The sequence below is a fragment of the Corythoichthys intestinalis genome, chromosome 17, assembly GCF_030265065.1.
Source record: "Corythoichthys intestinalis isolate RoL2023-P3 chromosome 17, ASM3026506v1, whole genome shotgun sequence".
In the NCBI taxonomy this organism is placed as follows: domain Eukaryota; kingdom Metazoa; phylum Chordata; class Actinopteri; order Syngnathiformes; family Syngnathidae; genus Corythoichthys; species Corythoichthys intestinalis.
The window spans coordinates 14,194,637-14,219,574 of record NC_080411.1 but is presented as its reverse complement, the minus strand read 5'-3'; the positions used below and the strand labels follow the sequence as shown (position 1 = coordinate 14,219,574).

The 24,938-nt window shown below is 40.8% G+C and overlaps 1 protein-coding gene across 3 annotated transcripts in view; it reads right to left on the bottom strand.

The window, feature by feature from the left end:
- The window catches only part of clip1b (CAP-GLY domain containing linker protein 1b), a 57,355-nt gene that overhangs the window by 25,899 nt on the left and 6,518 nt on the right, over positions 1–24,938 (bottom strand). For 2 of the 3 annotated variants that reach the window (XM_057819211.1, XM_057819212.1), the window contains exons 4-11: positions 24,810–24,934; positions 23,272–23,473; positions 21,406–21,603; positions 18,996–19,099; positions 18,861–18,921; positions 15,488–15,592; positions 12,801–12,962; positions 470–565 (exon numbers count right to left, since the gene is read on the bottom strand). In XM_057819211.1, coding sequence (XP_057675194.1) covers positions 470–565; positions 12,801–12,962; positions 15,488–15,592; positions 18,861–18,921; positions 18,996–19,099; positions 21,406–21,603; positions 23,272–23,473; positions 24,810–24,934 — 1,053 coding nt within the window. The remainder of the gene's footprint in view (positions 1–469; positions 566–12,800; positions 12,963–15,487; positions 15,593–18,860; positions 18,922–18,995; positions 19,100–21,405; positions 21,604–23,271; positions 23,474–24,809; positions 24,935–24,938) is intronic. The other variant, XM_057819213.1, reaches the window with a different exon arrangement.

The window sequence follows — 24,938 nt, the reverse complement described above, 5'->3', positions numbered from 1 at the left end:
CCTGATTTTGAGAATCTGCCGATACAGAGACCCGATTGGATACAGAAAAACTTTTTTGTTGTTTTTATTTGAACAAAAGTTACAAACATGTTACATGTTACTGTACTTTTTACAGTACTTCATTTTCCGGGAGTGGTGCGGAGTATAAAACGTATATATTTTTTATTTATACCATTGTATTTCTGGATTATTTTGTTACTTTTTAGCCCGTCGAACATGACCTGTCAATCATCATTAAGTACCAAAGGCAAGCTGCACTGCTGAGCAAGAAAAGCAGCAGGAGGAAGGGTGAGAGGCTGCACGAGCATGAAGCAGAAAACATTTTTTAATTAAAAACCCGATCCTTTTTACCTGATTCCGACTCTTTGAAAAATGGTACGATCAGCCCAATTTCCGATCACGTGATCGGATCGGGACATCCCTAGATTTGGACTTTTACTAAATGAGTGGTTTGCACTTTTCTTCTTACCAATCTGCTTATCTGCTGTTGCATGGAATCCTTATCGTCTTGCATTGACCGAAGCTCCTGGTATTTGCTCTCCATGTCCACGCTCAGCTCACTGATCTGTGATAGGCAACATACGCAACATGTTTACCATTCAAAGAGATATAACCATGTCCACAAATATCTTTTTACCACTCTGTTGATGACATACAAAGAAGCATTCGCTGCTAGGACTGCAACTAACGATTATTTTTTATCATCGATTAATTGGCCAATTAATTAAACAATTATCGAATAAATGTCACTTTTCTCAATTACCTTCACGCTAACTTGAAGTTGTTTTAGGCATGTTGTAAGTAACAATGAAGATAAAATCTAATTTAACAGCACTTTCTTGTAGGCCTGAACGATATATCGTTTAAACATCGCCATCGCGATGTGCGCATGCGCAATAGTCCCATCGCAAGGACGTGCGATAGTTTTTTCATTTCATTTTTTTAAATCCACAAACGTTTGTTTTGAGGAAGGAGCGGGAAGGAGAGCGCACAGCCTCATTCCCTCCAACTCGCAGTCATCGGCTCCTCCCCCTCCCCTGCTACAGCGGAGTGGAGGGAGGAGGGGCCGAACAGCAGAGCTGAGGGAGGAGGGGCCGTTTTCAAAGTGAAAGCAAGCAACACGTTGAATAGGGAAGACTGTCTCCAAAAGGAGTTTTGGAAGTATTTTGGCTATCGACAAGAATATAAGGAACAAAAAACAGCCCTGTTGACAGTGCCTCGCCATGGTTGCCTCAACAAGAAGTAATCCGTCGAACATGTGGGACCATTTAAAACGCAGGTATCTATGCATTCCTGCTACGAGCTTCCCATCAGAGGCTTTTTAGTACAGGTGGGAACATTGTTACGTGCCAACGTTCTTGTCTCAAGCCTGCAATGGTGGATAAACTAGTAGTCTTGGCAGGTGGATGATATGCAGACAAATACATAGCACAGCTGCAGGAATGTCTTTTCTTCTTTTTATTCATGTGACAGCTATCAGGAAGGCAGGAAATTTGGGAGTTAAAATGGTTCTGTTATTCATCAGTTATTTGCTGTTATTCAGTTCAATTATTTACAAGTTCAATTGGGTTTCTGTTTCTTTTATATTTAAATTAATTGTAAATCGTATTTTTCAAATAACTATAGTACAGCTGCACATAAAGTTTTGATACTTAATATTTTTTAAATATTTTTACAACTTTGTTGCAGTTTTGCAGTTTTATATTGTTATATTTTGTGTAAACAACTCAGGGGACTAATGCACTTGCACTTTTATTTGACAGATTTAATATTTAAGTTCAAATATGTTGACAACTTTATTGTTTTACTGAGGTTTTTATTTATTGTTATAGTTTGTGAACAACTCTTGTCATATTTAATATTTTTGTTCAACTATGTTTACAACTTTGTTGTTATTTTACAGAAGTTTTTATTTATTGTTATATTTTGTCAAAAACTTAGGGGACGAATGCACCTGCTCTTTTATTTGTCATTTAATGTATTTGCTGCTGTTGAAGTGTCAAATATTGTGTTCAATAAATTATCTATTTTGTGCAGACATTGCTTCCTGGATCCCTTCATAATAATACAGTACAGCAATCTTAATCATTCACAAATGAAACGGTATTATATGAATACACTGTGGTCACGGTGTGTCATGCAAAGTATTTCCAAACAGCTATTCAAGTCATCTAGTGAAAATTTCTTTAAGAAAAAAAAAAAAAAATATATATATATATATATATATATATATATATATATATATATATATATATATATTTTTTTTTTTTTTTTACTATCGCAATATAATATCGCAATATATTGCACACCTCAAAAAAATCGCAACAATAGTTTTTTCCAATATCGTTCAGGCCTACTTTCTTGTACGACAATTTACAGTTTGAACAGTTTGTGTTGAGACTCTAAGCTGTTATACAGTCCCTGGCAAAAGTCTTGTCGCTTATCCATTTTGTAGGAACAATTGCTAATAACCTGGTTTTAATTATTCAATTGATTTCAGAAATGGCTCATATGAAAGCTAGGACCCTCCCAAATGATGTTGAATGTACAAAAATGTATTTGTTTCACTGAAAAAAAGATTCTTACTTAAGTATCTTCTTAAAGATACTTCACTGTTTTCTGAGTGAATCTCAGATCCATGCGGGCTCCAGTAGGTCTCCTGCAATATTTGCGGCAACTGTGGTGTAAGTCAATGGAAGACTCATATGAAAAATCCACCTTTTGCCATAAAACAGTGAAGTTTGGTGGTGGCAAAATGATGGTCTGGGGTTACATCCAGTATGGGGGTGTGCGAGGGATCTGCAGGGTGGAAGGCAACATAAATAGTCTGAAATATCAACAAATCTTAGCTGACTCTTACATTCCTAACCATAAAAAGGGACAAATTCTGCAGCAGGATGGTGCTCCATCGCATACTTCAATCAAGATCCTCCAGGACTGGCCAGCCCAGTCACCAGCACTATTTAATTCGCTTATGTGATGTAACATATTTTTGTATTTCAAGTACATTTTTTGTTCAATTTTCACACTACTTTCTGTAGGTGACAAAACTTTGGTCTTGCCAAAATTTGACCCTTATGTCTTCATTAAATGATAAATTTTTTTCAGTGAAACAAATATATTTTTGTACATTCAACATCATTTGGGAGGGTCTTAGCTTTCATATGAGCCATGTCTGAAACCAATTGAATAATTCAAAGTCAGGTTATTAGCAATTGTTTCTACAAAATGGATAAGCGACAAGACTTTTCTCAGGGACTGTACTGTATGAATGGGTTTATGTGTGTGGTTTCTTTATAAAAAGAAATTTACTTTCAACTTTACGATCTAACAATAACTCATGCGCCAATGTTTCTCCAAAAGCACGCATTAGCATAATTGCTAACTAGCTTAGAACTTCATGATCCATCTGACGGAAGCACACAAGCAACACAGAAGACAATCTAACTCTCGACATTTCATATTATTGATTCAGCAACCCAACCTGAGGGTAGCAGTGAACTTTCTCTCTCTTGCTCTAATCACTGGCGCGCACGCGCGCAGCCTCTCATTACACACAAAAAAGGACCCAAACGGGATTGCTCATAGCTGCCGGCAAAAATAGACTATTAAATTTGTTTGCAACTAATTCATTCATCCATTTTAATCGAGTCGTTGTTGCAGCCTCTTTAAGAAGCTTGTTTGGATAGTAAGATGTCTCAAAATTGGCAAAAATGTGAACTGTTGCTTTCCAAAGTAAAAGATTTTTTTCATGTGCTACTTTGACTTAATAAAAAACAGAATGAAGAAATCTGATAATACTTACAACCGAGAAGTTATATCTGTGTTATAATTAAAACATTTAATGTGACTTCCCCCCAACAGTGACGTTGTGTTTGGCGGAAAACCAAATTTTGATTCAATGCAATAAAATGGAAAACACCGAAGTGGATGAATACTTATAATAGGCCATGTAAAACCACTTGTTATGTGATTTCATGGGTGCTTCTAACCATTTTTATGGATGAAGGTCCAGCGATCGCTAACTAAGTTATCAGACTCTGGGTATCACGTTTTTCTAGAATACCTTGATTTTCTTGAAATTTCTTTGTCCTGCTGATTCAAGATATGCATAATTTATGTTCCTCCATGTTTCAACAGTAGCGACAGTCTACAGTGGACCCTCATTATATGAACACAATCTGTTCCATGACCAAGCTCGCATCATTAATGTATTTTCTTCATAAGAAATAACTGAATTCCATTTCATGTGTGTAAGACTTCCCATGTTACCCCTAAAATTTGGGACCAGCAATCTTTAAAACTCAAAAAGCCATTTCGACCATGTTTCCACAGAAAAGAACACTGGGACCTGCACGCACATATTGACAATTGAAATGATTGTGACAACTTGACTGTATATATATATACAGTGAAGAAAATAAGTGAACACACAGCTGTTTTGCAAGTTCTCCCACTTAGAAATCATGGAGGAGTCTGAAATTTTCATCGTAGGTGTTTTTTAACAATTTATTTGTGTGTGTGACGGAGTAGCCCCGTCAGATCCCGGGGAGACTCGGCGTCCGCAATATAACGCATGAGACACAGCCAACTCGGCGTTTTCAATATTATTCATTTGACACACACACACGTGCGCACGTACATTCACACCGTACCTGTTGAATCTTTAGGCATCGCGGGGGTCTGGGGTGCACACTAGACTGCCGCCACAACATCGTTATGCCGTACTCACTCCTAACAAACATTTCCACATGTAGTCATCCTCAATTCCCATGCTGAACTGTCAAAACAGAGCGCACATTCACTTCCTGGTTTTATGACATCGCGAGCGGGCCGTCAGCGAGTGACGTCTCAATACGGCTTGAGTTTTTGGCCATCGTAAATTTATTTTTCTTTCCAAATGTTTTTTCGGTATGGTAGAACCAGTATTTAGTTTATTGTATTTTTCTTTAATTTATAGTGAAGCTAATATTGAACAAACTGGAGTTGTTGAACAGAAAACTAAACTTTTTGAGTTAATTGGCTGAAGGGGAGGGGCCAGGAGAAATATAAGGACAGACCTACCTTTCCTACCTCAGTCATTTGGAGTCACGCAGTGGTGCAGATCAGAACACTGCTTGTTATTTGTTGGGAACGTTGTTAATAAAAACACTTCAAAAAACATCATTCTGCTTCGGTTGCCATTTTTGGGAGCAAGAGCCCCGCCACATATGGTGGCAGTGGTGGGATGGCAAACCGAAGAAAACGACGTTCCCAACAGCGAAAGATGGAGGAGGAGGAAGACTTCTCAGTGGACCAGGGGGCTGCAGCAGCACAGCAACCCATAGGGGAGCTCCTTGGCCTCATGAAGGAGTTTATGGCGGGTCAGCAGAGGAGAGAGGAGGGGATGTTGGACGAGATACGCAACCTTCGTGTCTCGCTGAGACCAGCTACCCCGGCCTTTTCAGCGGAACATGACGGGTTATCCAGCGTGGGCAGCCCGCGGATGGCGCTGCCTACACCTGCCCAGTCAAGGCGGCCTCTGGGACAGTCCACGACATTGCGGGCGGGACCAGAAGAGGGCGCCGGAGACAACCTTCCACCGCCAAATATGGAGCCGAGGCCATATGCAGCTGAGCCGAAAATTCCGCCATATGAGAAGGGAGAAGACCTCGAGAACTACCTGTTACGTTTCGAAAGAATAGCGAAGACTTGGCGATGGCCAGAGACTGAGTGGGCATGCCGGCTTGTGCCACTTCTCTCGGGGAAAGCGCTGGAAGCATATACAGCCATGGATGAAGGGGAAGCACACCGCTACTCAGACCTAAAAGCAGCCCTGTTGGCCAAGTTCGACATTTCACCCGAAACCTACAGACAGCAGTTCCGCACCACCATGATTCCACCTGGAGAGACACCGACCGAGACCTACCACCGTTTAAAAGGCCTTTACCGAAGATGGGTGCGTCCAGACCAGCTCACCAAGGAGCAAATCGGGGAGCTCGTTATCCTGGAGCAGCTGCTTCGTGTCCTGCCTGCTGACGTCCGCACCTGGGTCCGAGAGCATGAACCTGACGATGGTCTGACTGCAGCAAAGTTGGCACTGCAGTATCAAAACGCTCGTCGGGGAGGAGTTCCACGACCCACCAGCTCAGCACCTAGACCTGCCCAGCAGTTTACACCAGCACGACATACGAGGGAGCCTATGAACAACTCGCGAGGTACACCCAACTCTGCTTCAAACCAGCCTGGGATGGGTAAGCCCTTTATTTGTTATTACTGCCAGCAACAGGGACATAAAGCTTCTGTGTGCCCAGTACGAAGGGATAAGCTAACTGGGGCCTGTTACGCGCCTCGTGCAGAGGGTAGACGGTTAACTAACCAGGATTCGAACAAGCATGTATTAAAAATTGTGACTTTAAACGGCCAGCCAGTGACAACACTGCTGGACAGTGGGAGTATTGCCTCACTGGTAAAAAAGAACTTGGTTCCACTGACCTGTATAGACTATAACAAAAAAACTGATATTGTATGTGTTCATGGTGATAGTCATACATATCCCAAAGCAGAAGTGACTGTAAGAATTGATGGACAATCTTACTTGATGACTGTTGCAGTAGTGGAAAATTTACCAGTTGACCTGGTCCTTGGTACAGATTTCCCTGTACTGTTAGAACTTTTGAAAAATGAAAAAGGGGGAGTGAATGGGTTGAATAACCATGGTTTCTGTCCGGTTGTAACACGGTCTCAAACAAAAATGGGCTTAGAGCCCTTACCAAATTTAGATGACAGCATCTGTGAAGGAGGCCTCAAAGGGCCCAGAAAGTCCAAACGCCAGAGGCGAATCGAAAAGCAGCTTAAACTAAGTGGCTCAGACGCTAGCGACTTGAATATTGAGGAGGGGTGGAAGATACCCGAGAATATTTCAGAGTTGCAAAGACAGGATAAAACCCTACAAAACTGTTTTAAGAACGTGAATGCTAATGCTATTGCTAATTCTAGTGCCACGGGCAAAGAACAGTTTATTCTCATCAATGATTTATTATACATTGTTAACGATACTCAAAAACGTCTGGTGATTCCTGCGTCCTGTCGGCAGATAGTCATGCACGTTGCACACACTCTCCCGTGGGCTGGACATCTTGGGCGTCACAAAACATATTTGCGCGTGAGTGCTCGGTTTTATTGGCCAGGCATGTATAATGACATACAAACATATTGCACCACATGTCCGACCTGCCAAAAAACATCGTCACCTCGCAGATCTGACAGGGCTCTCCTTCATCCACTGCCGATAATATCCACACCATTTCGCCGAATTGCCATGGACATTGTTGGACCGTTGGTCAGAAGTGCTCGGGGCCATCAGTACATTCTCGTAATCTGTGACTATGCCACTAGATATCCCGAAGCCTTTCCATTACGTACCATTACTGCTCCAGCTGTCCTCCATTGCCTCGTTCAGTTATTCTCCCGAGTCGGGATCCCCGATGAAATCCTGACTGACCAGGGAACCAATTTCACTTCACGTCTCTTACAATTATTTCATAAACAGTTAGGGATTACAGCCTTGCGCACCACACCTTATCATCCGGAAACAGACGGCCTGGTCGAGAGATTCAACCAAACGCTCAAGAGGATGTTGCAGAAATTTGTTGGCGACACAGGTAGCGATTGGGACAGATGGCTGCCATTCCTTTTATTCGCCTACCGAGAGGTACCTCAGGCATCCACTGGATTCTCTCCCTTCGAGCTATTGTATGGATGGGACGTGCAGGGACCCTTGGACTTGCTGAGCAAAACATGGGCGGCAATGGAGTCCAAAGCCAGTGAGAGGGGAATCGTCCAGTATGTGCTGCAAATGAGGGATCGGCTGTCCGACTATCTCGAGGAGGCTGAAGAGAACCTGAAAGAGGCGCAAAAGAAACAAAAACTATGGTATGACCAACAAGCCAGACACCGTGACTTCCATCCGGGCCAGAAAGTATTGTTGTTGCTTCCATCATCCAACAGCAAGTTATTGGCAAAATGGCAAGGCCCCTACACCATCCTGCGACGAATGGGACCAGTCACCTACGAAATACATCAGCCAGACAAGAAAAAGACCAAGCAGACCTACCACGTGAACCTGCTGAAGGAATGGAAGGCGGCTTCTCCAGAAAATCCAGACATCACCTGTTTAGTGAGGAAAATGGACGTGGATGATGAAGATCCTGGTGTTCCTGTAGTCAACGATCCATCTGACCCTCACATAGCTCACCTCTCAGTTGACCAAGCTGCCGACCTTCAGAACATCTTCGAGGAAATACCATCCATCTTCAGGGCGGAGCCTGGCAGGACCACCGTAACCCAGCATGTAATCCGGTTGAAGGACACCAACCCCATTCGTCAACGCCCATACCGGATCCCCCAGCAACTGACAGAACAGCTGAAGCAGGAAGTGGAGTCAATGCTGACACTGGGAGTCATTGAGCCATCAACATCAGAGTGGTGCAGCCCGGTCGTTATTGTCTTTAAGAAGGACGGTTCTTTGCGCATCTGCATTGATTTCCGAAAGCTGAATTCCATCTCTGCTTTCGATGCTTATCCTATGCCAAGAATAGATGACCTTTTAGATCGCATTGGCTCAGCATCTTTCATTACGACCCTGGACTTGTGTAAAGGCTACTGGCAGGTACCGCTAGAGGCCTCCAGCCGACCATACACTGCCTTCCGAACACCTACCGGCCTGTATCAATTTACAGTAATGCCATTCGGCCTGCATGGCGCCCCAGCAACCTTCCAACGCCTCATGGACAGAGTTCTTCTAGGCTGTGAAACATTCAGTGCAGCTTACCTGGATGATGTGGTGATTTTCAGTAGCACATGGGAAGAACATCTCAAACACCTGAGGGTAGTATTAGGGAAGATCAAGGAGGCGGGGCTGACCTTAAATGTATCCAAATGTGAGTGGGCACGCCAGGAAACCCGATACCTGGGGTATCAACTGGGCGGAGGAGAGGTACGACCCCAAATTGACAAGGTGGAAGCGATCCAGAGTTGTCCTCGTCCTCGCACAAAAAAGGAGGTGCGAGCGTTCCTTGGCCTTGCGGGGTGGTATCGCAGGTTCGTCCCACAGTTTGCCACAATCGCTGCCCCACTCACTGCTCTGACTACAAAGGACAAAAAGAATCCAGTGACTTGGACAAGGGAGTGTGAAACTTCCTTTGAAGACTTAAAAACACTCCTCTGTTCATCTCCAGTGTTGCGCAGTCCTGATTTTAACAATCGCTTCTTGGTCCAGGTGGACGCTTCGGATGTTGGCCTCGGAGCAGTTCTTGCACAAGGTGACCCTGGAGCTGAGCAACCCATCCTGTACCTGAGCCGGAAACTGTTACCGCGTGAAGCCAGATACTCAGTGGTGGAAAAGGAGGGACTAGCCATCAAGTGGGCTCTGGAGAGCCTAAAATATTATTTATTGGGGAGAGAGTTTGATCTAGAGACAGACCATAGGGCCTTGACTTGGATCAACTCCATGAAAGACCATAACAGCCGGTTGACACGCTGGTACCTCTCGCTGCAGCCCTTCCAGTTCTCTGTCAAACACCGGTCTGGGAAATCGAACTTGGTAGCTGACTACCTCTCTAGGTTGCCAAGACTTTGTCAACCTTCGGGAGGAGGTGGATGGTGTGACGGAGTAGCCCCGTCAGATCCCGGGGAGACTCGGCGTCCGCAATATAACGCATGAGACACAGCCAACTCGGCGTTTTCAATATTATTCATTTGACACACACACACGTGCGCACGTACATTCACACCGTACCTGTTGAATCTTTAGGCATCGCGGGGGTCTGGGGTGCACACTAGACTGCCGCCACAACATCGTTATGCCGTACTCACTCCTAACAAACATTTCCACATGTAGTCATCCTCAATTCCCATGCTGAACTGTCAAAACAGAGCGCACATTCACTTCCCGGTTTTATGACATCGCGAGCGGGCCGTCAGCGAGTGACGTCTCAATACGGCTTGAGTTTTTGGCCATCGTAAATTTATTTTTCTTTCCAAATGTTTTTTCGGTATGGTAGAACCAGTATTTAGTTTATTGTATTTTTCTTTAATTTATAGTGAAGCTAATATTGAACAAACTGGAGTTGTTGAACAGAAAACTAAACTTTTTGAGTTAATTGGCTGAAGGGGAGGGGCCAGGAGAAATATAAGGACAGACCTACCTTTCCTACCTCAGTCATTTGGAGTCACGCAGTGGTGCAGATCAGAACACTGCTTGTTATTTGTTGGGAACGTTGTTAATAAAAACACTTCAAAAAACATCATTCTGCTTCGGTTGCCATTTTTGGGAGCAAGAGCCCCGCCACAGTGTGATACAGCTGCAAATAAGTATTTGAACACCTGTTTATCAGCTAGAATTCTGAACCTGAGAGACCTGTTAGCCCGCTTATTAAAAGTCCACTTCCACTCCATGTATTATCCTGAATCAGATGCAGCAGTCTGAGGTCGATAGCAGCATAAAGACACTTGTCCACCCCATACAATCAGTAAGACTCAAACTTGTAACATGGTCAAAGAGCTGTCCAAAGACACTGGAGACAAAATTGTTCACCTCCACAAGGCTGGAAAGGGCTACGGAGCAATTGCCAAGCAGTTTGGTGAAAAAAGGTCCAGTGTTGGAGCAATCATCAGAAAATGGAAGGGGCTAAACATGACGGTCCATCTCAATGGAGTCGAGCCCCATGTAAGATATCACCTCGTGGGGTTTAAATGATCTAAGAAAGGTATGGAATCAGCCCTGAATCAGCCCAGAACTACACGACAGGAGTTGGTCAATGACCTGAAAAGACCTGGGACCACCGTTTCCAAGGTTACTTTGGTAATACGCTATGACGTCATAGTTTGAAATCATGCATGGCACGGAAAGTTCCCCTGTTTAAACCAGCGCATATCAAGGCCCGTCTTAAGTGCCTATGACCATTTGGATGATGCAGAGGAGTCATGGGAGCAAGTTTTGTGGTCGGATGAGAGTACAATAGAACTTTTTGGTCATAATTCCACTAACCGTGTTTGGAGGAAGAATGATGAGTACTATTTCAAGAACACCATCCTTACTGTGAAGCATGGTGGTGGAAGCATCATGCTTTGGGGGTGTTTTTCTGTGCATGGAACAGGACGAGTGCATTGTATTAAAGAGAGGATCACTGGGGCCCTGTATTGTGAGATTTTGGGGAACAACCTCCTTCCCCCAGTCAGAGCATTAAAGATGGGCCGTGGCTTGGTCTTACAACATGACAATGACCCGAAGCACACAGTCAGGGAAACCAAGGAGTGGCTCCGTAAGAAGCATAACAATGTTCTAGCACAGGGCTGGGCAAACCAGTCCTCGAGGGCCGCAGTGGGTCCTGGTCTTTGTTCCAACTGATTCAGCACAGACAGTTTAACCAAGAAGGTTTCAGCAGAAACAAGAAACACCTGACTGCAATCAACTGATTGCACTTGTAAGAAACTAAATTGGTGAAAGGCTGTCCTCAAGATGGGTATGAAATAGACCCCGCACCCACTGTGGCCCTTTGCGGAATAGTTTGCCCACCCCTGTTCTAGCATGACCTAGACCTAAATCCAATAGAAAACCTTTGGAGGGAGCTAAAACTCAAGTGTTTCTAAGCGACAGCCTAGAAACCTGACTGATGGGTGGGCCAAGATCCCTCTGCAGTGTGTGCAAACCTTATGAAAAACTACAGAAAAACGTTTGACCTCTATATTTGCAAACAAAGGCTACTGTACCAAATATGAACATTCGTTTTCTGAGGTGTTCCAATACTATAAAATAAAATAAATAAATAAATAAATCATTTTTAAAAATCATACATTGTGATTTCTGGATTTTTCTTTTTAGATTATCTCTCTCACAGTGGACATGCACCGACGATGAAAATTTCAGACCCCTCCATGATTTCTAAGTGGGAGAACTTGCAAAATAGTAGGGTGTTATATACTGTTTTTCTTCACTATATACAGTCTATATATGTTCACACATATACATAAATATAATCTATGGTGCATATGTCACTTAACAAATGAGTTTTGCCTCCTTTTAGTAAGCAGAATAAGTGCTCGCTTTTTCCACACTTTCACTCACAGAACACTCCTGCACGTCATGAATTCACCAACTATGTAAAGTCACGGTTGACACTTGGAAGGCTTACGCACAAGTCTTTTCGCCTGTGAATGGCGTTAACAAACACACAAAAGAGTGAGCCTCACTTGAGCTACGAACTACAGGGGAGATAATAATAAATATTAAAACTCAGCCGCATGTGGCCAAAGCCCCAGGTTGCTGACCCCTGTCCTAAAAAAATAATTCAAGGCATTTTTATGGCTAAATAATCTGAAAAAGACATTAAAAATACAAAAAAAATGCTATTTCTATACATTTTCCTATGGTTTGTTTCATTTCTAAGATTTTTTTCTATTTTTCACCACTGTCTTTGATTGCGATTTTCCTGACGGACATAGGTAATGTTCACTTGTAAACACAAATGATTCGTACTTATTTCAATAAAAAAATTAGACAACGACGACGAGCAGCAGGTGGGTAGAAGGTGGATTGTCGAGACACTTGGGGAGATGAAGCAAGAGAGGCTTTTCTGGCGCTCTTATGGTGAAAAATTGCTTGCATAGTGAGACTAATTTTCTTTCATGATGATGTTTGTGTCATGAAAAACCTGCAAGGTGAGGTGCTCGCATCATCAGGGTCCACTGTATCTTTCTGTGATAGCTGTTTGTTTCATAGATGAATACTGCTGCTATTTCACGAGTGAGTCGAATCCAACCTTTTTCTCCTGGGACAAGGCTTGGGCCTTGAGGTTGGCCAGCTGCTGCTGGGAAACCGACGCCGCGTCTTCTTTCTGTCGTGACGCCCGTAGACGCAGCTGTAGGTCCGACACCTCTCGCTCCAGTTCCATGATGCGCGAACGTTCCGACACGGTGGCCACCTGCATGGCGAAGAGGAGAACAAGTCTACTTTCATGCCACCCTCGTCTACGCGGATGGACATTCCATCTATTTAAACTGGGAGAACTGACGGGGACCATTATGACTTGAAGGATAGGTGTCTAATTACAGCCTGTGTGCCGGCAGCAGCCCGCCAGGGGGTCCAATCCGGCCTGTGGGGTTATTCTGCCTCACAGGCACTTTATAGCTCATTCATATCGTACATACAGAATTACATGCTATTATTTTAACAGTGGGGCCGTAAAACTGAAGATTTGTGGTTTGCATGCACTTGGCTCACTTTTTGTGTCCTGTTTTTTTTCGGTGAAGGATAGTACCTTTTCTCGTAGGTACTGTCTAACTGTTTGCATTACTCTAACACACTTAATATAATTAATCAGGGAATAGTATCGTTTGTCGTATTTACTGTTGGACTGTTTGTATTACTCTAACACGCCCAATATAAAATAAATAGCACTTATACACGACGCCTTCTTATCACGGAAGCCCAACGTGTGCGTCATTAGCGAGATTGACGCACCAAATCTCGCAATCAGTTCTCCCGGACAGTCCAGAACAAATGGCGGGATGCGCTGTCCTAACACAAGGAGCACCGGAGACCCGCTATCTAACTGACTAGACTCCAAGAGCCCCTTTGACGCTGAGGTGGCAAAATCCACAACCCTCATTGCCCGGACAACAGTAACTCCCGAATCCTCCTGTCCAATCCACAGACAGACAATAATCCTAAACACACCCTTCTTCCTGCCCATAGCCAGCCCCGCGAGAGCCTTCAAAAGACAGAATGTTTAACTAATCGTGGTCATTTTTTTCCTCTGGAACCTTTTGTTGACTTCTGATATGGTGACCTTGGAACGAGCTTGCCTCCCCGCCTGAGTGTTTCTGTTTCGCCTTGCCATTTTGATCTCTGTCGACCTGAATAAATTTGTTTTCAGTGAGCATTCTTTAAACTTTTCAAAACGGAGTCAGTACAAAGGGTTAAGACAAGGGTTGGGAACCTCTTGGCACCTCACGATACGATACGATTTGTGATACAAAGCTCACGATAACAATGAACTGACGAGATGGCGATACAACGATTATCGATACATTGGTCAGGAAATCATTCTAGGATATTCTACAAATAACTAATAAACAGAAAAACAAGTTTCTGCTGTGATTTGGAATGAGTTTATCATTAGTAGACGTCCAATCCATTTGAACTGGGAGGGTGAACCTCAAACGGATTGAACGTCTATGGTCGGTAGTGGCAGCCAATGCCAGGCAATGAGGTAAATTTGGGCCATTTAAGGTCATTTACCTGTTCATTTTCAGTTACTTCCTGTTGATTTTGGGGTATTTTATGGGTCTCTTCCTGTTTGTTTTGAGTTACAGAACAGGAAATGACCTGGAAATCACCCAAATGAATAGGCAGTGACCCAAACTCAACAGAAAATGACCTTTTAAGGCTTTAAAATGAACAGCAAGTGACCTGTAAATGCCCTGAAAATTGTACAGAATGACTGTGAATGCTCTGGTTTAAAATGAACGAACGTTCCCTTTCTAAATGGATTGGGTGTCGAGCACCGTCAATGCAGCCTTAGAGTCAACTGAGACACTATTATGGTGGAAGATTTTGGTAGCAACTTGTTGGTTCATTTTTTTTTTTTTTAATTCTTAGACATTGACACCTTTTTAAAACGATATCTCGATTCTTGGCAGAAGCATATCAATAACCTTTTGGGATACAAAGTGTCATGATATATCACCATTTCGATATTTTGTCACAACCCCTAGTTAAGACTAGGGTGAACGCGCAGTTTTTGCCCTTCTGGCTGGACTGCCGGGGTCCCGCCGGCCCAGGTCGTTGGAGCTGCGCCAGCGCAAGTCCGGCGGTTCGACTGGCGCTATTCCGGCAGTCTGGCTAGAAGGTCAGATTCCTTCATCAGTCACTTCCTGGTTATTTTGGGGCATTCACAGGTCATTTTGGGGCATTCACAGGTCACTTCCTGTTGGTTTTTGGGCATTTACAGTTCGCTTCCTGTTGATTTTGGAATTGGGTTACTGAAAAGAAAGTGACTCAAGAATGTCCCCAAATGACAATATATATATATAAATAAGAAGTGACTCAAAATCAAGAGGAAGTAACTTGTCAATGCCCTAAAATGAACAGGAAATGACCTGTAAATGTCCACAAGACATGCTCTGGTTTCAGGGCCATTGACAGCACGCCAATTGTTGTCCTATTCTTACTATTATTTCATATTATACAGAAACTTTTATTTTGAAGGCAAATTTATAAAAATAAAGATTCCTGTGAAATTTTACAGTGATAAGAGGAAGTTGTCTTTTACTGTACGAAAGAACAACAAATACACTTTTTTTAAAATATGTTTTTGTATTATTATCTTTGAAAGTAACTCAAATTTACTGAAACGTTTATTTAGAGAAGTAACTATAACTCTTTAGTTTTCGAAAGCTACTTGAACCACACTGCTAGTACTGGACGGCCATTTTGAGATTTTACCCTGGTGTCCTCTAAATCCCGTTGGAGTTTGTCAGCTTTGGTCTTTTCAAAGAGCAGGCTCTGCTCAAGCTCCTTAATGCAGGCGTGCTCCAGGCGACTCTGCATCTGTTAATGCGAGAGAGAAAGCAAGGAGAAAGGGGCTAATGTGCATGCTTGAGGCCACACCAACACATAAGAGCAGCAAAGAGAAGAAGCACGCGGTCATACAATCAAATGCTGCAACAGGGTGAAATAAACAAGGCGTGCGCTAGCGGCTAATGTAGCGCTGACGAGAGAGGACATAAGTCGCGGACCGTCTGGTTAGGTGAGGGGTGAAGTTGCTCAGTGGGGTTGTAGGTGAGGTAACAGGTTTGCAAGAAAGGTGAAAGGTGAGGTGAGAGTGATAGATGTCCAATCATGTGTCTCTTAAATATTGAAACTCTTTAAATGAGTTTATCGCTAGTATAGGGTTGCGTTCATTCGCTGCCAACCCTCCCACTTCAAATGGATTTGGACATTTAGCGCAGTTAGTGGTAGTTGAACGGAAAATACAGTTGTTTTTTTTTCCTTCAGAGAATATGAATTTTATGGTTTGAACAGTTTTAATGTATCACATGTACGGGCTGCAGCTATTGATTATTTTAGTAGTCGATTACTTGATGAACTAATTTGTTCGAATAATCGAGTAATCTGAGAAGGAACGTAGAAATTTGAAATACCTGCGCTGAGCCCAAGGGCGTAGGTTTGCATAGGGATGGTAGGGAAATAACACAACCAACTTTTTAGGTTGCTGAAATTGTCCCCACCAACTTTTAAGCAACCTTATTTGCATTATATAACGGCTTCAGTTATATAGGTCATTTAGATTGTCTTCCCTTAAGTTGTAAGGATAGAATCGACCCGACCATTATTAAGTGAATTACAGTACTTTCATTACTTACATTGACCCCTTTCTAATTGTTGAATGTGCCAGTCCATTTTTTCCCCTTCAAACGCACGTTTGATTGGCTGACTTGACCCCCCCCCCGGCACTCACACAGCCCAGAGAGAAATACAGTTGACAACATGCTGCCTCCTCCGCCCCCTTCGAAGACGAGGGATATTAGTTTTTTTCCCACCAGCAGCAGCCACTGTAAATAATGTAAAAGACATCAATGTTGTGGAGTTGGGGAACACACCACTAATTTTGCTATTGAAATTCCGACCTGCATCAGAGTTAGCATAACATTAATCTGTGTGAATTTCTCGAACTCCAGGAGGAAGCTGCGTTGAGAGAAATATCCTCCAGTAATTTTTGTACTGTTAACGTTAATGAAACTGTAAGAAATGTAGTGAACCCAGGATTACCCTCTTATAGATAGTTTATTGCTGATTAACAAGTTTGTTTTTCTTGTGTATGTTAATATAATTTGTGTTCAAATATTGCAATTTAAATTTGCTAATAAAATCCAGACATTTCTTCTGGAAGTTTTCAAAATGTTTCTTTAGTAGTTTTTGAAAATAACGGTTTGAAATCAAAACGTGTATCACCCTGAACCAATGCACATGAATGTTAGCATAAGTCAATACAGATTTATTTTGCATTTATCATTTAGCCTATCAATTAATAAGGTTCATATTAGGGCTGCAGCTATCGAATATTTTAGTAGTCGATTAATCGATGGACTAGTTAGTTCGAATAATCGAGTAATCGGATAAGGAACATGAAAAATTAAAATACCTGAGCTGAGCCTCAAACAGTATATATATATATATTTTTTTTTTTTTTAAATAAGGATCCATGAACGACAAAAGAAAAATTGGTTAACTTACATAGAAAAAGTGCGCCTGCTTAAATGCTATAAAATGCTAGTTTATTTTTTACAATGCTTTTAACAAATGGTTCAGACACATACTCCCACAAAAACGGCTAAATATACCTATAAACTAAATTAGGAATACATTAAAAAACATTAGCTCAAACGAAAGCTTACGCTGGTCTTAACAGGGAGCAGTTGGATTCAGCCATGTGAAAAGAGGCAGACTAGAGGGCAGTGTATCCACGGCACTTTAATTAAACGAATACTTGAAGCAACAATATTTAATTAGAATATTTTTTTTCTAATCGAATACTCGAGTTAATCGATTAATCGATGCAGCATGTGCTCATATTGGTGAGAAATGTACCCATGAACCTCGTTCACTCAATCTGTTTGGTCTTATAAATGTCCCATCCCCCAACAAAAAGTGTACATGCAGGTTATGCTCTTATATCGTCCCTACCAATGTTGAGACCAAACCTACGCCCTTGGCTGGGCCTCAAATGGTATTAAAAAAAAATAAATGAGGATCTAAGTACAACAAAAGAACAATTGGCTAACTTACGTAGCAAAAGTCGCTAGTTTAAATGTTATATAATGCCAATTTTTTTTTCGCTCTTAATAAATGGTTCAAACACATATTCCCATAAAAAAACGGGTTAAATATACCTAAAAACCAAATCATGAATGCCTTAAAAAAAAAAAACATTAGCTCAAACAAAAACTTATATTGGTCTTAACAGGGAGCAACTGGATTTAGCCATGTAAAACGAGTTATGTCATTCACTTTCGCCACTAGAGGGCAGTGCATACTCCCAATTCAATAAAACTAAATGCAAACACTTTCAAAACAAACCATTACAATTCAATTTTAATTAAACTAATACTTGAAGCAGCAAAATTTAATTCAAATCTTTTTCTAATCGAATTACTGGAGTTAATCGATTAATCGTTGCAGCACTAATCACATGGGTCTTTGATATACTCCCATTGTGGTTATTCATTATGTTTTATTTTTTGGGATCAAGCACATGATATGAAGGGGTTATGGGGGGACAGAAAGGAAGGAAGCAGACAGAAGAGGAGATGAACAAACATGAACAAGAAATACATGGTTACACGCCTATGCTACCTATGAACCTAGTGGTGCTATCAATAGCTAAATATGTATACCCGTGGAAACCATGTGGGGGCCTGATAACCCAGGAGAAAGAGGAGGCGAGATGAGTCAAAAAGACGTGATTAGGTGGGGTGAAGCGTACACATTTCACCAATGCGAAGTGGGGAACCCAGTATTATGCAAATCACATGTAAGTGTGGCTAGGTTGAAATCCTATTCTATGCTACCTGATCGCTAATCCTGGCACCGGCGATCTCTCTACCTGAGTGTGTGTAATTGCACTCAGTCATGTGTGAACCCACTCAATGATTATAACTTGACCGATTGTTGTCAGTGACAAGTTATTTTGAGGTGAGTAAATTTTGACAAAGATGATTCCCTTCAGTCATCCGAGGTTGGATTCATCTTTCATGAGGCATGACTTTTTAAACGTGACTTCATGAAAAACGTATGAATTACGTAAGCGTAAAGTTACCTCCAAGTCGCCTTTGGTGATGCACGCCTCCTCCACTCGAAATTGGAGGTCTTCTACTTTCCTGTCTCACGCCGGATGGGGGAAAAAATGTGGTGAGTATGAATGTTTGAAGCCATGTCATCCTAAAGGACAGACCTTCTCTCCTCCTCAAGTTGGTTAACCAGCTCCACTTTGTCCCTGTCTGCTTCTTCCACCATCGACCTCAGCTGGTCCAGCTTGGCCTCCATCTCCACGGCATACTGAACAGAAGTGGGCAGAGTAGCCAAATAATTGAGAATATAAGAATACTTAGTCTGTCAATCCGTTTAAAGTGGAATGTCCATCCCAGTCAAAATGAATTGGACGTGGACATTTTTTCTTAAAACCTGTTGGTTCCCCTTTTTTTAAAAAAAAAAAAAAAAAAAAGTGACACCTTTTTAAAACTATATAGTGGGATGAATAAGTATCTCAAACTTTTGGAATTTCTCACATTTCTGCATAAAATCACCATCAAATGTGATCTGATCTTTGTCAAAATCACACAGATGAAAAAACTCTGCTTTAACTAAAACCATCCAAACATTTATAGGTTTACATATTTTAATGAGGATAGCATGCAAACAATGACAGAAGGGGGAAAATAAATAAGTGAACCCTCTGCCTGAGGAGACTTAAAGAGCAATTGAAACCAATTTTACCAAACAATTTAAGTCAGGCGTGTGCCCACTCACTGATGAGTGGATTAAAGCTGCCCTGCTCACTATAAAACACACACCTGGTAAGAATTGTCTTGATGAGAAGCATTGTCAAATGTGCATCATGGCTCGGTCAAAAGAGCTGTTTGAAGACCTGCGATCAAGGATTGTTGATTTGTATAAAACTGGGAAAGGATACAAAATAGAGATGTCCCGATCGATCGGATTCCGATCACGTCATTTTCAAAGTATCAGAATCGGCAAAAAAATATCGGCCATGATTTATTGTCATAATAAACAAATACAGTACTTATGTACTGTATGTTGAATGTATATATTTGTCCGAGTTTTATTCATTTTTTCCTTAATGCATTGCCAAAATGTATATGATCGGGAAAAATTATCGGGAATGATTGGAATTGAATCGGGAGCAAAAAAAAGGCAATCGGATCGGGAAATATCGGGATCGGCAGATACTCAAACTAAAACAATCGGGATTGGATCGGGAGCAAAAAAACATGAGTGGAACAACCCTAATACAAAACCATCTCTAAAGGTCTGAACGTTCATCAATCGAAAATCAGGGAAATTGTCTACAGATGGGGAGAGTTTGGCACTGTTGCTTTTCTCCCTAAGAGTGGCCGTCCACCAAAGATGACGCAGAATACTCAAGAGAGGTAAAAAAGAACCGTGGAGTGTCTGCTAAAGACTTACAGAAATCACCGCATAAGAGTGGCCGTCCACCAAAGATGACGCAGAATACCCAAGAGAGGTAAAAAAGAACCGTAGAGTGTCTGCTAAAGACTTACAGAAATCACCGCACAGTCCAATATCTATGTGCACACATCAACTATATGTAAAACTATGGCCAAGAATGGTGTTCATGGGAGCACTCCACGGAGGAAGCCATTGCCTTCTAAAAAAAAACCATTGTTGCTCGCAAAACGGCACTTGGACACTCCACAGAAGTTTTGACAAAATATTTTGTGGACTGATGAGACTGTTTGGGAGTAACACACAACGTCATGTGCGGAGGAAAAATGGAACAGCTCACCAACATCAACACCTCATCCCCACAGTGAAGCATGGTGGAAGGAGCATCATGATTTGGGGCTGTTTTTCTACCTCAGGACCTGGACAAATTACAATCATTAATGGAAGAATGAATTCAAAGGTTTATCAGGAGGTTTTGCAGGAAAACCTAAGGCCGACTGTCAGACAGTTGAAGCTAAAAAGACAATGATCCAAAACACCGAAGTAAATCAACTTCAGAATGGTTTCAGAAGATCAAAATACACGTTCTGGAGTGGCCAAGTCAAAGTCCAGACTTGAACCCCACTGAGATGCTGTGGCATGACCTAAAGACAGCGATTCATCCCAAACATCCCAGGAATCTAACTGAACAGCAGTTTTGTAGAAAGGAATGGGCCAAGATTAGTCCTGATCGATGCGCCAGACTGATCTGCAGCTACAGGAAGCGTCTGGTTGAAATTATTGCTGCCGGGGGGGGCACAAAATATTAAATTTGATGGTTCACTTACTTATTTCCCCCCCTTCTGTCATTGTGCGCATACTATACTCTTTAAAATATTAGTTTAAGCAGACACTGTTTTTTCATCAGTGTGATTTTGACAAAGATCAGATCACACTTTATTGATGGTCATTTTATGCAGAAATGCGAGAAATTCCAAAAGGTTCAGATACTTTTCCATACCACTGTATATCAATTCTTCTTCTCATATTGGTTAACCTTTTGGAATACAAAGTATAGCGATAGTTTGTCACACCCTTTTTAACATCCCACCTCTGGTACTGATACAAATACACACGCTTATGAGCAGTCTGTCAAAAGCTTAGAGAGGAGCCAATACCTGGTCGCGGCCCTTCCTCAGAGAGGCCAACTCCTGCTGTACCTCCCCGGCGTGGCTGGTAGCCTTGGCTACCTCGCAGCGCTCCAAGTCGCGCTCAGCTAGCAGCTGCTCGATGTGCTGCTGTTTCTCCTTTAGCGCCTCCTGCAGCGCCGTGGTGCCTGAAATCTTGCGGGCATACCTGGCTGACGTCTCCGTCAACTGAAGAAGGATGGATGAGAAAAATGCCATAAAGCTGGGGAGAACAGACGTTGGTTGCCACTATGGGGTGAGAAGTTCTAGTTATCTCACAATATGATCCGAGACTCACAATAATGATCTCACGATATAAAGATATAACAATTATTGATACTTGGGTCAGAAAATCATTCTAGGATATTCTACAAAACAAATATTAAACTGAAAAACAAGCTCTTTGAATGGGAAGTGACTCCAAATCAACAGGAAGTAACCTGTAAATGTCCACCAGACATGCTCTGATTTCAGTGCCATTGACAGCGCTAGACGTCCAATCCAGTCAAAATGAATCGGATGTCTAGTGCCATCAACGACAGCTACTGAGCTAACATAGACGCTATTCTAATGGAAGATTTTGGGATCAAATTCGTTCGTTCCTTTCCTTGATTATGAAAATTATGACAAGCTCTCTCCCATAAGCTGATTTTAAGGGGAGGCCAGGCCCCCCTCAGGCTGCCAAGAAGTGTCATTGCATGTAAATGACTTTCCTATATATATAAAAGTTGTAAAGAAATAAAACTGCAACAAAAATGAATGAAATGAACAAAAAAATATATTTTTATAATGAGTCAAAATTATTTTTTGAACAGATCAGAGTGACAAGCAACTTAGACGTTCATTTGCTCTACATATAATTTTCAACAAAAAAACAAAAATAGGGGAGGGCAATTTTATTTTTCAAATGTTTTTTTCTTTGATTGAATTTTTTTTTTTTGATTGAAGCAACTTTTTTGTGGGATTGAATGATTTAGACACAAATGCCCTACCCACAATATGGCCCAAACACAAAAAGGATTCCTTCAATGAAAGAAAACTTTTTCAATGAAAAATTAACTGTTCAAATCCAAAATTTTCAATCTCAAATATTTTTTCGCATTTAAAAACTTTTTCTATGAATGAAATTTTTCTTTTTTTGATTGATTTTTCTTTTTGAAAATATATATTTTTGAAGCAACTTATTTTTTGATTGACTAATAAAGACAAAAATGTCCGAGGCAAAATGTGGCCCAAACACAAATCAACATTATTTCAATCAAAAAAGTTGCTTCAATCAAAAAAAAAAAAAAAAACAACTTGACTTTACTCAAAAAAAAAAAAAAAAATCAAATATAGAAAAATAGCTTTCACATGCATTTTTTTTTTAGTTTTTTGAGTTTCAAATGTATTTTTGCATTGAAACACATTTTTATTTTGATTGACTTTTTTTGGGGGGTTGAAAATATATATTTTGATTGAAGCAACTTTTTTTTTAATTCAAACAACTTTTTTTTATTGAATAATAAAGACAGATCTACCTCCATATGGCTCCACCCAGGGGATACAATTTTTGACTGGGGTAACTACATTGGCAAGACACCGGTGCGCCTACCATATTCAAGGGACGACGATCTTGGTGAAAAATATTGCCTAAGCAGCCTGATTTAGAATTGCCCTCAAGAATGATGGGAAATAAAAAACGCTCATTGTCAACTTATTATTATAAAGATTCTTGTAAATTAATTTTATTGCTGACACTGCATTTCGGAGTCATCAACATGTTGTGCCCCCCCCCCCCCTTTCCCAAAAGTCAAACTCCGCCTATGCTCTCCCCTAAAAATACTGAAATTCAAGGGAAGCCCATTTCATCCTCACCAATCCTGCTCGGCTGGGTTTTCCGCTGACCGAAGAAGTGGTGGAGCTGATAGAGCTGATTGAGGAGGCGCTCGGACTCCTGTTGAGGAGGGACCGCCGGCGGGAACACCTGGCTTTGGTCGGAGTGGTGCAAGGGAAGCCGATGCGTGTCACCTTGTGGACCGGGGCAAAGAGGCCGTAGCGGGGCATACATTGGAAGTACCTGAGCAGACACAATGGATTGGCATACAATTTAAATAGTCGACAAATCAAGTATTTTTGCCACTGGTCGATTACTCACCTCATATATGTAAAACATATTGTGATATTACCCATATTGTTTCACAGCACAAACCATAATGTCTGCAAATATCTAATTTTTATAGGTCATAAAGATAATCACTCGTTTTCATTAAGCGCTACAGAAATCAGAATATTTTCTTCCTTAAAAAAAAAAAATTGAAACAATTAAAAGTACATACAATATTTTGTTTTTCCATTTTTGTTCATATATATATTTTTCAATAAAAAATGAAGATAAATAATGAAGAGAATATGTGTGTTTTTAAGTAAAAAAAAACAACATTAAAAACAATATTTGTAAAAAAAAATTAAAAATATAAATTGTCATTAGGATCTTTAAAATAATATAAGGATAAAAAGTATATTTACTATTTTGGTTATTTTCTTTTTGTCTTTGTCTATTTTGTTTTTTCTTTTTTTTTAAAATACGAACAAAAATACAAAAATTTCATTAATCAGAGAATATTTAGAAAAAAAATTGGAATAATTAAAATATTTTTATTTTTTATTTTTCTTAAATATATTTTTTAATAAAATAAAAAAATAAGGAAAAAAGAATATGTACATATTTTTTTCCTAAATAAAATGATAAAAAGACCAAATTCAGTTTTTTTTCTTTTTGTCTTTAAAAATTACTAATTCAAAAATACAAAAAAAAATTTTAAATAAATTTGAATATTTAGAATTTTTTCCTAGTTTTTATTATAAGATTTGAAAAAAAAAAAACAGGAATGCATAGAAAATTTTGTTTTTCTATTTGTCTTAAAATATATTTTTTCTGGAAAAAAACTTTTTTTAAAATACCTATAAAAAGGTAAAAATAAAAACGGTCATTAAGATTTTTTGTCTTTTTAAAAAAAGTCTAAATTGTCTTTTGTTTCTCATACCGGTAATTTAAAAGGAGGAAACAAAATTAACGGAAAAATGAGAATATTTACTATTAACTCATGGATTTCCTAGGCTTTGACAGCATTAGATGTCAAACAAATAGTAATGCATTAAAAGCAGTTTTTAACAAATTTACAGCCATTGACGTTGATAGACCTCTAATCTATCTTGACTGGGGTTAACTGGCAGTGATCTACCAACTCTTCTGAGCTCAAATGGATTGGACGTGTATCGCTGTCAACGGCATCCAAGCAGTCAAAAGCCCAAAAAAATAAAATAAAATAATATAAAATAAAATAATCCAATCTTTGGAAACCATTGGTAAAAGCACAGAATTAGAAATAATGAATCAAAGTTGGTTGGTTGACCTGGTGCCCGCTACAGCACCGTCATTCTTGCCCAGAGGCTCGTCGAGCTCCACGCCGCACCAATCTCCTTTGGCAAAGTCCGTCTCGCCCAGGAAGCGCACCACTCCCGCCTTGGACCCGCCCACCTAA